This window comes from Hordeum vulgare, chromosome 4H (genome assembly GCF_904849725.1).
Source record: "Hordeum vulgare subsp. vulgare chromosome 4H, MorexV3_pseudomolecules_assembly, whole genome shotgun sequence".
Classification (NCBI taxonomy): domain Eukaryota; kingdom Viridiplantae; phylum Streptophyta; class Magnoliopsida; order Poales; family Poaceae; genus Hordeum; species Hordeum vulgare.
The window spans coordinates 195,918,558-195,935,610 of record NC_058521.1 but is presented as its reverse complement, the minus strand read 5'-3'; the positions used below and the strand labels follow the sequence as shown (position 1 = coordinate 195,935,610).

The 17,053-nt window shown below is 51.6% G+C and overlaps 1 protein-coding gene across 3 annotated transcripts; it reads left to right on the top strand.

Annotated features, from left to right (window-relative positions):
* The first annotated feature begins 381 nt into the window (after positions 1-381).
* LOC123448380 (armadillo repeat-containing protein 8) lies at positions 382-16,645 on the top strand. 3 transcript variants are annotated; one of them, XM_045125235.1, is made up of 8 exons: positions 382-911; positions 13,131-13,850; positions 14,058-14,153; positions 14,229-14,312; positions 14,841-15,075; positions 15,152-15,312; positions 15,501-15,782; positions 16,186-16,645. In XM_045125235.1, the coding sequence occupies exons 1-8, from the start codon at positions 462-464 to the stop codon at positions 16,201-16,203; spliced, it is 2,046 nt and encodes a 681-aa protein (XP_044981170.1). In that variant the 5' UTR covers positions 382-461; the 3' UTR covers positions 16,204-16,645. The 3 variants fall into 3 exon arrangements, with proteins under 3 accessions (XP_044981170.1, XP_044981169.1, XP_044981171.1); XM_045125234.1 differs by having other exon boundaries at positions 16,181-16,645; XM_045125236.1 differs by lacking the exon at positions 16,186-16,645 and having other exon boundaries at positions 15,487-15,634.
* The last annotated feature ends 408 nt before the right edge of the window (positions 16,646-17,053 follow it).

Sequence of the window (17,053 nt, the reverse complement as noted above, 5' to 3'; positions counted from 1 at the left end):
GGATCAGAGCCAGCTTTGAAATCATGAAATGAAGGAAGTATTTGTTTTTCCTGTCAGAATAATTCCATTTGATTTGCTAGAGGTTTGTGCAACAAACATACAAAATGGATGAAAAGTGACACACCTCAACACATCAGGAACAATCAAGGCCTAAATCGAGCCGCCTCCGGAGAAAAATTCCACCAAGAAGTACTTATATTGTTAAATACTCCCCTAATTATTTCATCATGTGTCTCACCTCACATACGCACATGGTCTCAGATAAATATTTCCACGTGCCGCGAGCCCATTGGCTAGGACGTCCCGACCTACCCATTATTCTCTCTCCCCGTCCTTTTTTCTCTAAAATACCAACCAAAAAAAAAGAGAGGAGAAACTCGTAAAATAAAATAAAAAGGGAGCCCCGAGCGGCAACAAGCCAATATACACAAACGCCTCTCGCCGACCTCCCTCACCCCCAGATGCCGGCCACGGCCAGCGGCGGCGCGCGGGCGGAGGAGGCAGCATCCACGCCTTCGGACTCTTCCTCCGCGCCTTTCTGCATGGGGACGAGGCCGGAGGAGCTTGCGGCCAGGCTGACCGCCGGAGGTCCCGGCGGCGTCAGCGGACCAGGAGGAGGAGGAGGACGCGGAGAGGGAGGGGAGGGGGAGCACGAGCGGGTGCTCGCGCTGCGCGAGATCAAGAACCAGATCATCGGGAACCGGACCAAGAAGCTCCTCTATCTCCGCCTCGGCGCCGTGCCGGCTGTTGTCGCGGCGCTGGCTGAGCCTGGCGCGTCTCCGACCGTGCTCGTCCAGGCGGCTGCTGCGGCGGGGAGCTTCGCTTGCGGCGTAGACGATGGCGCGCGGGCCGTGCTTGCTGCTGGCGCCGTGGGGCACCTTACGCGGCTCCTCGCCCACCCGGACGACAAGGTCTGCTTCTTTCCTTCATTTCGTGTACGCCTGCTGGATTTGGGGGATCCAAAACTGTATTGGGTGGAAAATTTTATTTTTCTCGTGGATTTGTTGCTCAATTTGGAAAATATCTGTTGCGTGGAGAAGAGCTCGTGGGAGGAAACCGGCGACAACCCAGCAACTGCTTGCTGATTGATATCATTGTGCCAATTTGGGGCTTGCTAGCAATTGTGCTTGTCCATGAACTGTAGATGAAAAAGAGACAGTGCTAACGTAATCAATGTTTTGTGTGGGAATTAGCCTGTACATTGGTGAATGGCATCTCTGGTTGGGTTGGAAAAACAATTAGTGTGCCTGGTAACTGCGCCGTGAAGAGTGCCTGTCAAGTACTAATTATTCCATTTGGCATGAAGATATTTGAAACAAGTGTTCAAGCCGAGTAAGCACTTGGAAATAAATCATCGATGGCTTGTGAAATTATCGAATGGAGAACTTTGTAGTAGGGAATCACTATTGATGGTTTATGCTTGGAATGAGGAGAATTATCTGAGCCAAAGTATTGTAGAATATGTCAGTTTAGTTAAGGCAAGAGAAACTGGTGGTAGTTGTCATTTCTTTTTCTTTTGCCCTTTTCCTTTGTCATCTTTTTGGTTGAAATAGTGAAGATATTGCTCACTCATTTGTGGAGAAGGTAGTGGTTCAATGGTTAGGTGTAATAGTGGGCATAAATGTGCTGGAAAGTTGTCTTTCATGTTTGGGTTTGTGATGAGTTTGCCTGAACCAGTAAACTGGTTTGGTTGCCCTGGTTTGAGCATGAATAATAGCTCATGTTATATGCTTGAGCTAAGAATTTGTCGGTAGGAGGTGATTTCTTAATGGTTTTGTCCATGTACAGGTTTGCATCGGAGATCCTATTGGTCTGTTGCAAAGTGAGAATTTCTTGTTTTCGGAGTATTATTTTGAGGTTTACACCTAGCAGTTGGAGGCACCTTTAGGGTAAAAAACCTGACATTAAATAAGACCATGATTGCATTCAAACTTGTGATATCTTCTGTAATACTGAATGATCCTAATCAGATTAACCTCTTTTGGATGCATCAGGATTATCCCCCGGTCCAGAGGTGTTACTGCACATGCAACCCTTTTTATATTGTCTTGCCTAGATTATCTTTTGTGCCTGGTACAACGTGACTATTAAAGCGGAAACAGGCCATGGTAAACGAGATGATACTAGAGCAGTGGAACAAATGACTACTCCTTTGGTAGCTCACCATTGTCACATCTCAATGTCCTTCCCTAACCACTCTGTCGGGCGTTAATAATTTCAGGACTCATTATGACATGCCTATTTATCTTCCGCCCCCCCTCAGACTACCTAGGAAGAACTAGATATCTTTTCTTTACAGAAAAAATATGCACCGAAATTGGAGCTGAAGAGGACAACCTATGTGATGGGGGTTATACAATCGCAACTCCGCGCATGCCAATTTATCTCTTAATTCTTTTTAACATTTGCTGTGTTGCCCTTTTCTAGTCCAGTATACGGGAAACTAGTTTTTTTTTTTCTTCTGATGTTCATAATTTGAAAATGTCTCCTGTGCATATTCAGGACATAACTATTGTGTTAGGCTACAATATCCAGTTCACCCAATAATATTAGTCGCCACTCTTGAGTGTTATTGACTAGCTTGAATCTGAACTTTTCACTTTAATGTTCTCTTTTGGAAATACATATATGTTATGATGTCAGGAAACGTCCACATTAGCATATCCCCTATTGGTAGGAACCGCTAGGGTTCTACCGGGTCTAGGGCGGAGGTTGTAGGGGATGAAGCGGAGCTGGCGAGGGCTGGAGCGCGGCGGCTGGCGGTGGGGCGCCGTTGCGCGCGCGAGGTAGGCGGCGACGCAGCTAGGGTTCCGGCTCCTCTCGGAGCCGGACAATAAAGTTATGACTATATTGCATAATTCCAAAAGAGTTGTTTACATCGGTTTATGAAATCTCGATGACTTGGACTCTAAGATAACTAAGATAACTTGGACACTAAGATAACTAAGAAAACTTGGGCTAAGCCCGTAACTAATCCAGCCCATTGGGCCTCCTCCTTTGGTACGTAGTACCGCTCAAAACATCTCTCTCCGCCTGCGCAACAGCTCGTCCTCGTGCTGGAAGTCTCGATAGTGCTGACTGAGTTCGTCACGCTGCTCCCAAGTCGCGTCGTCCTTTGGAAGGCCGTTGCGTGCGCGAGGGAGGTGGCGGGACAGCTAGGGTTTCGGCTCCTCTGGGAGCCGGGCAATAGAGTTATGACTATATTGCTTAATTCCAAAAGAGTTGTTTACATCGGTTTATAAAATCTCGATAACTTGGACTCTAAGATAACTAAGATAACTTGGACACTAAGATAACTAAGATAACTTGGGCTAAGCCCGTAACTAATCCTGCCCATTGGGCCTCCTCCTTTGGTACGTAGTACCGGACATAACATCTCTCTCCGCCTGCGCAAACAGCTCGTCCTCGTGCTGGAATTCTGGATAGTGCTGACTGAATTTGTCATGCTGCTCCCAAGCCGCGTCGTCCTCTGGAAGGCCGTTGCGCGCGCGAGGGAGGTGGCGGCGCAGCTAGGGTTCTGGCTCCTCTGGGAGCCGGGCAATAGAGTTATGACTATATTGCTTAATTCCAAAAGAGTTGTTTACATCGGTTTATAAAATCTCGATAACTTGGACTCTAAGGTAACTAAGATAACTTGGACTCTAAGATAACTTGACACTAAGATAACTTGGGCTAAGCCCGTAACTAATCCTGCCCATCGGGCCTCCTCCTTTAGTACGTAGTACCGGTCATAACATCTCTCCCCGCCTGCGCAAACAACTCGTCCTCGAGCTGGAAATCTAGATAGTGCTGACTGAATTCGTCACGTTGCTCCCAAGTCGCGTCGTCCTCTAGAAGGCTGTTGCGCACGCGAGGGAGGCGGCGGCGCAGCTAGGGTTCCTTCTCCTCTGGGAGCCGGGCAATAGAGTTATGACTATATTGCTTAATTCCAAAAGAGTTGTTTACATCGGTTTATAAAATCTCGATAACTTGGACTCTGAAGATAACTTGGACTCTAAGATAACTTGGACACTAAGATAACTAAGATAACTTGGGCTAAGCCTGTAACTAATCCTGCCCATTGGGCCTCCTCCTTTGGTACGTAGTACCGGTCATAACATCTCTCCCCGCCTGCGCAAACAACTCGTCCTCGAGCTGTAAGTCTGGATAGTGCTGACTGAATTCGTCACGCTGCTCCCAAGTCGCGTCGTCCTTTGGAAGGCCTTCCCACTGGATCAACAGGTACCACACCCCTCGACGTAGTTGGGCCCGCAACACCTTTGCTGGCCCGGGAAGGAGGCGTCCGTCGGAGGTCGGGGGTAGTGCCGGCGTGGCTTCCCACGGAAAGGCTTCAAGAGCCCCACATGGAAGACGTCGTGGATGCGAGCACCGGCCGAAGACGGTAGGCCACCTTTCCGATGCGCTGCAGCACGGAAAATGGCCCGGCGTAGCGCGGGCCCAGCTTGCGCGTCGCACGCGGGTCAAGGGACTGTGTAGAACGGTGAAGGAGACGTAGCCACACCCAATCGCCTACCGCGAACTCCGCCTCGCGGTGGTGGTCGTCATAGTGGTGTTTGGCCAATTGCTGGGCCTGAACGAGTCGTTGGCGCACCTCGGCAAGCATCTCGTCGTGGCTGCGAAGAAGGTCACCCGCCGCTTCCGTCCTAGCCGTCTCCGGGTCAATCGGTAGGATGGGCGGGGGCGGTCGGCCATAGACCACCTCGAACGGCATGGCACGCATGGCAGAGTGATAAGAGGTGTTGTAGCAGTACTCCGCCCACGCAAGCCAGTCCACCCAAGCACGAGGACGATCACCTGTAACACAATGCAAATACATGGCAATCACCTTGTTGACCACCTCGGATTGACCGTCCGTCTGAGGATGGAACGCCGTGCTCAAGCGGAGCTTCACGCCCGCCATCCTGAAGAGATCGCGCCAGACATGCCCCGTGAACACCGGGTCCCGGTCGTTGACGATCGATGAGGGAAACCCGCGTAGGCGAACGATGCTGTCGAAGAAGGTCCGGGCCACGGAGGTGGCGGTGTAAGGATGGCCAAGCGCGATGAAGTGGGCGTACTTGGAGAAGCGATCGACCACTGTGAGGATGATGGACTTGCTGCCACCTTGGGGAGGCCCTCAATGAAGTTCATGGAGATGTCGGCCCAGACCTGAGAAGGCACCTCCAAGGGCTGTAGCAGCCCTGCCGGTCGCCGTGTCTCCGTCTTGTTACGCTGGCACGTCGCACAAGACCGCACCTATTCTCGAACCAGGGCCCGATCGCCGGGGATGTAGAAGTCGGCACGGAGACGGTGGAGGGTCTTCTGCACACCCTCGTGGCTGTTAGGAAGTATTAGTATTAGTCTAGGAGTCCTTATTAGTCTATTAGTATTAGTCTAGGAGTCCTTATTAGTCTATGTTTACTTTCCTTGCACCTCAAGTCTTGTGTAATATATATATGCCCCTTGGGCCTTCAATAAACATAAGTTGCTTTCCTAACATGGTATTAGAGCCTTAGGTTATTTTTTCGCACGCGCAACTCGTGCTCCGATCCTTCTCCACGCAGCCGATGTTCGTCTAGCTGCTGCTCCCGATCTCCTCCTGCTGCAGCTCTCGTTCTCGTCCTGCTGCTGTGCCGCCAGACCAAATTCCCGCTCCAGCCCCGGCTGGATCCCGTCTCGCCCTACTGAATCCATCGCCTCGATTGGATCCCGTCTTCCTACTCCAGATCGCGGTAGGCTCCTTCCTGTCAGCCGTGCTTCTGCTCCGTTGACTCCCTGGCTGCTTTGTTCAGATTCGCAGGCGTCCCGTCAGCCGTGCTCGTGATCTGGCCGTTGGACTCGATCTGCTGTCCTCCAGCCGGATCCCGTCGCCGGTCGCCGTCTCTCGTGATCTTCAGTCGGATAAAGTTGCCGGCCGCCGTGTTCCACCGCTTCCAGCCGGATCTTGCAGCAGATCGCGGTGTCTCGTCTCCAACAGGATTAGGCAACGAACAAGGATCTAGTACGGGTGTTGTTGCTTCCATCTGCGGCTGGTTTGCCTTGAGTACGGGTGTTGTTGACTATCTCTCGCAGCAGCTATCTCGCTCTGGAGGCCGCTGCTGCTTGGACTTGATCTGGTGATTCCCGTTGGACTGCTTGATCTGTACCTACCGGATCTCGATCTGGACCGATCCTCTAAAAAAAAGTCTACTGCATCGGGCTATGTTGCTGTCCCTCGTTGTTCGGTGATCTTCGATGGTAGTAACTACACTGAGTTCGTTGGCTTCATGCGCATCCACATGCGTGGCATCCGTCTCTGGGGTGTTCTTTCTGGCAAGGTCTGCTGTCCGCCACGTACGGTTCCTCCGGTGGCTCCCACTCCGCCGATCCCTCCGGCTCTTCCTGCGGATGCTCCTCAGACTGCGAAGGATGCAGCTAAGGTTGCTGATGAGGCTGCTATCCGTGCTTATGATGAGAAGGTTTTGGCTTATGAGGAGGCTCTTCAGGTGTATCATGGTGCTCTGTCCGTTTACACCCAGTGGCTTGATGATGATGCTCGTGCTGCCGCTGTTCTCACTGCTAGTGTTCTGCCTCAGTTTGCTTCTGAGTTTCTGGGCCTTCCTACTGTATTTGAGATGTGGACCCGCCTTCGTCAGCGCTATGAGCCCTCTGGTGATGCCTTATACCTCTCTGTGGTCCGTCAGGAGCATGCTCTTCAGCAGGGTGACTCTACTGTTGATGATTTCTATGCACAGAGTTCTGCTATCTGGCGCCAACTTGACTCTCTCCGCAGTGCTGGTTGTCGTACTCACCCCTGTTGCCAGGCTGTCCAGGCCAACTTGGAGTTTCATCGCGTCTACGAGTTCCTGTCTCGACTCCGTAAGGAGTTTGAGCCCCGGCGTGCTCAGTTGTTTGCTCGTGGCCGTATTTCTCTCATGGAGGCGCTTTTTGAGATTCGTGCTGAGGAGACTCGCTTACGTGGTGCTGGTTTGCTGGAGGTTCCCTCGGTGCTCGCTGCTCGGACTCTTTCTACGCCACCTGCTGCACCAACACCTTCTCGCTCGAGTGCTCCGCCGCTCTTGCCCACTCCTTTTGGAGGCTCAGGTCGCCCCCGTCCACATTGTGGCTACTGCAACAATGATGGTCATATTGAGTCCCACTGCTACACGAAGAAGAAACACTTGTGCCAGGCGCGATCATCATCTACAGAGACTTCGTCATCTACCTCGACAGCTTCAGCCATCGCTTTGACTGAGCAGGATATTCTGCGACTTAAGCGTCTGCTCGCTGCTTCAGGTTCTTCCTCGACGGGTACTGCTGGTTTTGTGACTGAGGCTTCCCACACAGAGCAACCACCTTCTACATAGTCAGGACCGTCTCACGCACACTCTGGTTGGAATTGGCCTTCGCCTCCATGATATTATTTTTTCTCTTCCGTTGCCATCATCCCTAATCTAGTGTGTGTTTTCTAGTTTTCTTTGTTTTCTGCTGCGTCCACCAAATCCGTTGATATTTTGTGTTTCTCATGCCATGCGAGTCCACCATACCGTAGTCCGTCAGCCTTTCTCCGGTCCTGATCCTTTCTATGCAACTTTTGTGGCCTACTTGCCCTTGTTGTTTTCTATAGGATTTTCTGGACTTCTTTTGCATTGTCGATCTACGTCCATCGTGCCTTATCCGCCGAGCTTCTTTCGCCGACGGTTGTCGTGGACTATGATTTTCCTCGCAATGTTTTATTATCTTCATGTGCCATCTTCTTTTGACAACCCATATTCTCTTGAACTTATGTTGTATCTTCAAGTGATGCGGTGTCTTCCTCTGATGTGCCATCTCTTCGGTATCTTCGTCTTGATGTGCCATCTTCTTTTGACAACCCATCTTTTCTTGATACTTATCTTGTATCTTCAAGTGATGCGGTGTCTACCTCTGATGTGCCATCTCTTCGTTCTCTCCTTCGGCGACTCGACAAGTTTTGAAGACCCTTCATGCTACGACGACACTCTCAAGACGCGGATTTGGATTATCATTGTTTTTTTAGTATTACACTTCTTCAAATGCAATGCTATTGCATACGCTTTGCCTTTGAGGGGGGTGTTAGGAAGTATTAGTATTAGTCTAGGAGTCCTTATTAGTCTATTAGTATTAGTCTAGGAGTCCTTATTAGTCTATGTTTACTTTCCTTGCACCTCAAGTCTTGTGTAATATATATATGCCCCTTGGGCCTTCAATAAACACAAGTTGCTTTCCTAACAGTGGCCCGCCGAGTGGGCCAGCAGCAACACCTGATGACGGAGGTCCCCGTGATCCGACACGAAGAGGCATCGCCCATGTAGGAGCAGGCCCTCCGCCAAACGCCACGACTCCTCCAGGTCACCGGCATCAAGATGCTGCCGAAGGGACTGCGCGTTAGGCGTGTCCGTGGTGGCCCGGCAGATGTCGTCGAAGAGGGCAAACGAGGGCCCTGAGTGGATGCAGAGGGCCGCCCCGTCGGAGTCGCCCGCGTCAGCATCGTGGTCGTCGCGGCGGGACAGGGCGTCGACCACTGTGTTAAGGCGGCCCGGACGATACTTGACGGTGAAATCGAAGCCAAAGAGCTTGTTGATCCACTGGTGCTGCGGCACGGTAGACAACCTCTGGTCCAATAGGAACTTGAGGCTGTAATGATCCGTGCGAATCTGGAACGACCGCCCCCAAAGATATGGCCGCCAGTGGCGTACGACCTGCACCAAACGAATGAGCTCCCTCTCATAGGCTGCGAGCTTGTGATGGCGCGCGGCGAAAGGCCTGCTGGAAAACGCGAGGGGCCCGTCGCCCTGATGAAGGACGGTGCTGAATCCCACGCCGGAGGCGTCGCAGTCGACCATGAACGGTCGATCAAAGTCGGGCATCTGAAGGACGGGACCCGTCGTAAGGGCTCGTTTGAGGGCCTCGAACGCCTCTGTGGCCTCCGCATCCCAAGCGAAGGCCTCGCGTTGGAGCAGGCGCGTGAGCGGGGATGCGATGAGGCCGAATTCTCGGATAAATTCCCGGTAGTAGCCTGCGAGGTCCAAGAAGCCGCGGAGAGCCCGCGGGCAGTGCGGCGTCGGCCAGGCCGCAACGGCCGCCACCTTGTCGGCGTCCATAGCAACACCCTCGGCCGAGATGACGTGGCCGAGGTAGGTGACGGAAGGCGTCCCGTACGAGCACTTCGAGCGCTTAAGATGAAGATGGTGCGCTCGAAGCTCGTTGAAGACGATGGCAACGTGCTGAAGATGTTCCGCCCAGGTCGTGCTGTAGATAAGAATGTCATCAAAGAAAACGAGCACAAACCGATGCAAGTAGGGCCGGAGGACGTCGTTCATCAAGGCCTGAAAAGTCGCCGGAGCGTGGAGAGGCCAAAAGGCATCACCAAGAACTCGAAGTGGCCGTGATGAGTCCGAAATGCCGTCTTCGCGACATCGTCAGGGTGCATCCGCACCTGGTGGTAGCCCGAACGGAAGTCGAGCTTGGTGAAGAAGCACGCCCCATGTAGTTCGTCCAAGAGCTCGTCGACGACCGGAATGGGAAATCTGTCTTTGAGCGTCTGGGCATTAAGAGCGCGGTAGTCGATGCAGAAGCGCCACGAGCCGTCCGACTTGCGGACGAGGAGGGCCGGTGCCGAAAACGGTGAAGTGGAGATCCGGATGATGCCCAGGGCTAGCATGAGCGCGCACTGCCGCTCCAGCTCCTCCTTCTGCAGCTGGGGGTGGCGCCGTGCCTGGTAGGAGATGGATGCGGTGGTCATACACCCGGGCCGGCGGCAGACCCTGAGGCTCGTCGAAGAGGTCGTTGTGCTGCTGCAGGAGATGGTCCAACAGAGGGTGCGCGGACTCGGCAGCAGTCGCGGCCAGCTGCGGCTGTGGCGTCGCTGGTGGGGTGCCACCCGCGCCCTCCCACCGGACGCGGCGACCCAGGTGCCAGAAGGTCATTGTCATGGTGTCGAAGTCCCAGAGAATGGGACCCAGGGTCCGCAAGAAGTCGACGCCGAGGATGAAGTCGAGAAGCAGCCCAAGTCGATGCCAGCGCATGTGATGGTGAAGTGTTCGTCGCCGATGGTGATGGGGACGTCCCGTGCGAGCCCATGACATCGGAGACGGTTGCCGTTAGCCACGGTGACCCGCAGCTGCTCCCAGCCCGTCAGCCGAAGTGCCAAGCGGCGCATGGTCGACTCGGGCATGAAGTTATGTGTGGAGCCCGTATCCAGAAGGGCCAGGAGGCACTCGCCGTGGATCATCATCGGGAGGAGCATAGTCTTCTCCGCTCGTATACCGGCGAGGGCATGGAGGGGGAGACCATGAGAGCTGTCGCCGGTGCCGGTGTGATCTCCGCGGCAGCTGGTGCGGCCAAGTCGCCGAGCACGTCGGCGGGCGTGTCCTCCTGGACATAGTCGGCCGCCTCCAAGTAGAAGAGGCACGGGCAGGCGTGGCCCGACATGTAGGGCTCGTCGAGTTAAAGCACAACCCCTGGTGACGGCGCTCGATCTGCTCGGCCGGGGTGAGCCGACGGAAGGGCCGCGTCGAGGCCAAAGTGGTAGTCGCAGGAGGGACCGGGGCCGGACGGCCCGACACAGCTGTAGTTTGGGGAAGCCGGGTCAGTTGTCGGCCACTTCGTGCCGGCGCCGCCTGCTGCAAGGTCTGTGCGCGACGCTCGAAGGCGCGGGCATAGTACATGGCCGTCTGGAGGTCCTGGCCCCCCCCGAAGCTCCACGTCCACGCGGATGTGATTCGGCAGACCACCGACGAAGAGCTCGGCCCGCTGCTGAGCCGTCACGCCTGGCACGCCAGGGCCTGGAACCGGTCGGCGAAGTCCTGTACCGTGGAGGTGAAGGGCAGTCGGCCGAGCTCCGCCAGCCGGCTCCCTTGTATCGGAGGTCCGAAGCGAAGGAGACATAGCTCGTGGAAGCGTTCCCATGAGGGCATGGTGCCCTCGTCATAATACCATGTCTGTGCGGCGCCTCAGAGGTGATATGAGGCGAGCCAAGTGCGGTCTGACGCGAGTGTGCGTTGCCGTCGGAAGAACTGCTCACATTGATTGAGCCGGTTGAGGGGGTCCTCCGTACCGTCGTAGGTGGCAAAGTCAATCTTGGCGAAGCGCGGCGGTGTCTGAGTAAGACTGTCGTGTCCGTACGGCTCGGTGATGCGGAGCAAGGTTGACGGTGTCGGGTCGATGGCCACCGGGGGTCCCCCGCGGAAAGACGGCCCGTCGCGGCTGGCGTAGGGGCCCACGGAGCTTGAGGGCCCCCCGTACTGCATAGCGGTAGCCGGCTGCTCCGACGCCATCGTGTAGACCGGCGGCGGAACGGACTCGGCCAACCAGGCCAGAAGTGGGGACGGTGAGGGCGGGAACCGGACCTGCTGGATCGGGACGCCTGCTGGTGTTGTGAAGGCGGCCTGGAGCTGAACTGCGGCGGCCCCGGCAGCTGCAGCGGCTGCTGGAAGGGGGTGGCGGGCGCGGCCGACGCCGCAAGCGCCTGAGTCGGCCAGGGCGACCAAGGCGGAGTGGTGGCTGCTGCCATGGGAGCAGCTGCAGCCCGGTGGCGGGGGCCGGCAGCGCCGCCGGTGGCGGACCGTAGGGGCCGGCCAGATAAAGGCGGATCCCCTGGACCGCGGTGGCGAGGTCGCGGAGGGACCCCGTGACCTCCTCCGGGGTGTAGATGACAGGGGCCGGGGCGGCAGTGGTAGCCGGCGCGGCGGTGGCAGCCGCCGTACCCAACGGCGCGGTGGAGAGGGCTTGCAGCGGGGTGGTGGTGACGATCGGGAGGGTGGAGGCAGGCGGGAGGGTGGTGGCGGCCGGTGAGGATGACATGATCGGCCTGGAGTCTCTAGATACCAAATTGGTAGGAACCGCAAGGATTCTACCGGGTCTAGGGCGGAGGTTGTAGGGGATGAAGCGGAGCTGGCGAGGGTTGGAGCGCGGTGGCCGGCGGCGGGGCGCCGTTGCGCGCGCGAGGGAGGCGGCGGCGATGGAAGGCGGCGGCGCAGCTAGGGTTCCGACTCCTCTGGGAGCAGGGCAATAGAGTTATGACTATATTGCTTAATTCCAAAAGAGTTGTTTACATCGGTTTATATAATCTCGATAACTTGGACTCTAAGATAACTTGGACACTAAGATAACTTTGGCTAAGCTCGTAACTAACCCTGCCCATTGGGCCCCTCCTCCTTTGGTACTTAGTACCGGTCATAAGAGCATCTCCAAGAGCATACCCATATTTTGGGTAGCCAAAACCATTATGGGTAGAGGAGAGATAAGGTTTAGGTATCCAAAATTTTTTCTACTTTTCAAGCTTACCCATATTTGGATACCCAAAACTTGATAGCCCATTCTTTGTGCTTCTAGTTCTATTTGTGCACGAGCTTGGCGCCGCATGAGCTCGCCGCTGCCGGCCGAGGCGGGGTGGAGGTCCTGGAGGCGGGGCGGAGGTCCAGGAGGCATGCTGGAGGTCGGGGAGGCGGAGGGAGAGTCGCCGGCGCCGAGAATCGGCCGCCCCGCGCCGGGCGGCGGGGCCTCGATGCGGCGGATGGGCGGCTCGATGTGGCGGCGGCCGTGCTCGCCGGTGGCCGGAGGAGGGAGGCGGGGGTCAGGGAGGGGTCGGAGACGTCGCGAACGGAGCGCCGATGGCCGGAGGGGGCGGCGGCGGCGCGGCGGCGGGGTCGTGGAGGCGGCGGTGCGGAAGTTTCCGCTCGGGCAGTTGGCTACTCCGGCGCTGATTTTGGGTCGGATGGGTATTTGCCCCCAAAGACCCAAATATGCCAATTCTGAGCTAAATTTTGGGTAGTGACCCAAAAAAATTTGTGTGGGGACCAGTTTTGGGTATGCTCTTGGAGCTGGTTTTTTGCCCCCAATACCCAAAAAAGCAGTTTTTAGGTATTGAGAGCAAATATGGGTATGCTCTTGGAGAATGCTCTAACACCTATATGTTTAATTATGTCATACTTGTGGTCTCTTCTCTCCAACGTTGTTACGAAAATTATAATGCTCTGTAGTCACTAAACTGCATCTTAAGAATCTTGTATTTGTATTCATGTACTTTACGGATGCATGGATGCATAAGAGTTCAGTCCAAGCTCTTGTTTGTTCGTTGAATTCAGGTTACGCAGTGTGAATACGCAGTGTTAATCATTTGGCCTGTTCTAAAGTTTCCACCTTGATTACAGGTTGTCGATGCATGTGCTCGTGCTCTTAGAATGATATATCAATCAAAACAAGCTCCAATGTTAGATGTCAATAATGAGAAAAATATGGACTTTCTTCTTTCCCTTTTGGACAGCGAGAACGAAAATGTTACTGAGCTGGCTGCTAATATTATATCATACTCTTGCGATGACAATACAGAACAATTAGCACTATGTGGTGCTGGAGTTCCACAGAAACTTGTTAGTCTTTTTGGAGGTTCTATGAATCTACGGGATGCTTGTTTAGAATCTATGACTGCAGTCATAAGAAATAACTGGGAAGTTGCTTCAAGGTTTGCATCAATGGATCATGGAAAAGCTTTCCGTTCAATAGTTGGGTTAATGCACGATCGGAGCCCGCGCACAAGGCTACTTGCTTGTCTGTGCTTGATTGCACTTGGTCATGCTTCTCCCTGTCATTTTCCGGACAGACAAATTAAAACGAAGTTGATTCTGGTCTTACTTGAGCTCATCGAAGAACCTGGTCATGTGGGAGATGAGGCTCCCTTGGCACTAACTACTCTTATAAAGGACAGTGTGGAACTGCAGAAACAAGCCTTTTCAACAAATGCAGTTGCGAAGCTTAGCAACCATTTGTTAGCAAATACATTGGAGACAAGGCGGGCAGTGACCATATTGCTTGCTTTAGCTGAACTTTGCTCCAAGCAAGAAGAGTCGAGATCTCAACTTATGTCAGGCCAGGTATGTGAAGCTTCTGCAAGATAGTACTTCTGATTAATGCGCTGCTTACCTGTTGAGTTTTTAATTGAGGTTCTGTGGAGACCTGTTATAGTGCAAATTCCTGATAAGATAATACACTGATTCTTGACATTTGACCTGAAAAAAGTGGATGAGTATGATGACCCACTGACCCAATATTTGTATCTAATAATATAATTCGCTTAACAGGTATCAACCTTGATACTTGATGCGTTGAAGCATGATTGCGCGGATATTCGTGTTGCAGCATGTTCATGCCTGAAGAATATTTCTAGGTCATCGAAGGTAAGCTGCATGCTTCTTTACATCTCAATCTTTTGTGTTCACCCAAATGATTCAGTTAATGTGGTTAATTTGCAGGTGCTTAGTGCAGGCCGCTTATCCTGTGATACAGTTATTGCCCCCTTAGTCCAGCTTTTGTATGACTCATCTACTTCAGTTCAGGTAATGTGAATCAGGCAATCTTCTCTGGCATTTTCCCAAACTGGATTTTTACTTGGTTGCACTTCAAATCTCCCTTGATTCTTCTAGAGGGCTGGTGCTTGAGTGTGTGGGTTTTATCAAAGATGATTGATATGTAATGCTTGGGGTGTTAATTTATCTGTTTGTATGAAAATCTTGCCCTCTTTGAGATTGTTGATGAACTTTTACTTTATTTGCACTCATCAAAGTACCCTAAGGAAGAAGTACCAGTAATGGTTATGCTGTAGAACTACACAGCATGTAAGTAGTCAATTCTATAACAACAATTTTAATGCCTGTGGGTTAACTTAGGAGGTATACCATTTGTAATTTCTAATTTGTAATGCCCTAGCACTTTCTGGCTTCATCGATGGAGGGTTTGATCATCGGAGCCAACACTATATTGGTGTCAATTAGCTATGTTGTGGCTGAAAAGGTTCTTAAGACATCAGGAGTTGATACTTGATGATAGTGTCTACTTGTCTCACCTATGTACTATCTTTGTCACAGATTGCTGCCCTGGGTGCTATTTGCAACATTGCAGTGAATTTAACACCCAGGAAATCAGTTCTTCTTCATTCTGGGGTCGTCTCCCAACTTGTTCATTTATCAAAGTCGATGGATCCAGCATTGAGACTAAAATCTGTGTTGGCTCTTAGGAATATTATGTTCCTTATGAAACCGAAGGATAAAGACCTCATTCTGAAGGAGCTAACCGTATCTACTCTCTCAAGCCTCATATGTGGTACGTGTAGATGCCAAGATATGATACTTGGCAACTGCTAAATTAGTTTCACTGCTAATTGCAACTTGTTCTGCAGATTCTGAACATTCTGTTCAGGAACAGACCTTGGCGCTGGTACAGAATCTTCTTGATGGATATGTGGACTCTGTTAACTACGTCATTGGTGAAGATGGCATGGTTATAAATGCAATCTCAAGACAATTGAACAGTGCATCTGCCACAGGAGTTTGCATCCAGGTCAGTTTCCCTTAAACTGCAGTATAGTTGGTTACTTTATTTGCATTTCCTATATTTATTCTACCACATGCGTAATTTTGTATCACATTTTGTTTTTTTAAATGTGTGCTTCTATGGGATATTAGTTCATAGAGAAAGCAAATATCATTGTACAATGAATTATCGATCTTTCAGTTTCTTCTCTTCAGGGTATGTTGGTGCTTGCAAATATGGCAGCTGGGGATGAATTAAACAAGGAAGCTGTAATGGATGTTACTGTTCCTCACCGAGCAGATCGCATGAAACCATCTTTTGTGGTCAACTTTCTGCAGAGCAAGGATAAACAATTGAGAGTTGCAACCTTGTGGTGCATTCTGAACTTAATTTACCCAAACAGTGATTCTTCATCTACTCGAGTAGCCCGATTCCAAAATGCTGGTGTAATTTCACAAGTAAAAAACATGATAAATGACCCCTGCTTGGATTGCAAGGTACTGCTTTCCCTTCTTAATCTTGAGATAATGCATATTCTTATTTTTGAGCGAGTGCCACGATCACTTGTAGTAGCTATTTAGCTGTTGATTCCCTTCATATTTGCGACTGCTGACTCGGTTGGGAGCCTTATCCTTAGTTCATTGTTGTCTACTACTAGGATGCATGGTATATTGTTGAGGACAAAATGCTTCGCTAAAAGCTACTCCTGCAATCTTAGATGCACAGATTTAGCTATAAGAATCTTAAATGAACCAACAAAATGCCCTCCCAAAAAAATGGGTACACAAATGGTTGGCAGATGGTAAATATTTGTGGACAGATGATGTTCTTGAAGCTAACCCCAGAACATTATTTAGCGTTCAGCTGACTCCTCAAGATGCTCTTTGTTGTGCAGCTTAGAGTACGCATGGTGCTTGAGCACTGCTTAGACAATGCCGTGTCCGGTTTCATGTGATGGGTCGGCAAGCCATTGAAGTTTACGGAACACCATACACCATACAACAATCGGGCAAAGGAAAGCTGGGCATGCTTGGCACCGCGATGCATGCTATGAGCGTGAAGTCATTACTAGTCTGTCCTTGTATTGAGCACATCACTGTAATTTTTCCTCACGAGAACTCGATGACAACTGGTTTCTGTTGCGGAAAGGCTGGCAAGCCCCTTGTTGTAAGTTTGTAAGCATCCCACTTGGAGAACATGAGTTCGTGAGTATGCCACCTTGAGAACCTGAGCTGCTTGCTTGCGACCTGAAGGTGATATCCACCAGGTCCAGAAAATCCCATTTTGTAGTGCCACAAGAACCTTTGGTTGTGTTGTGATGAAGAGTTTATAATCGATCCACCGCTGTTGCTGTTGTAAATTGCAGTTTTCTTTTGCAATAATCTGTCTGTTTTATAGCCTGATGTGGCCCGTCTTTTCGAATTGGGTGATGTTTGTCGCTTGATTTACCTGCTCCCTCAACTTGGTATGCGGCAGCTACTTTATGGGCCTTTTTGGTTTTACACCTAACAATGCCAAACTTTGCCACACAATGTTGTCACATTTGACTAAGGTCAGTTTTTTTTTTTTTTTTTTTAAATGAGAGCCACAAGTTGACGAGTCTAAAGGAATTTTGTCACACTTTTCGTGTATATGTGATGTGAGATCCTAGTATGGCTTGTTTAAGATATGAGTTGGACCAAAGACTCATCTAAATTGGTTAAACTTGTCTAAGCTCAGGTATGGTAACCTTTGACAAAGGTAATCTCAAACCAAACAACCCATATGT

Bases quoted from the DNA above. Each gene is read 5' to 3' on its own strand.
- LOC123448380 (XM_045125234.1), top strand. From the start codon at position 462: ATGCCGGCCACGGCCAGCGGCGGCGCGCGGGCGGAGGAGGCAGCATCC. The intron at 912-13,130 runs GTCTGCTTCTTT...CCTTGATTACAG, and splicing joins TCGCCCACCCGGACGACAAG to GTTGTCGATGCATGTGCTCG. The intron at 14,313-14,840 runs GTAATGTGAATC...TCTTTGTCACAG, and splicing joins ACTCATCTACTTCAGTTCAG to ATTGCTGCCCTGGGTGCTAT.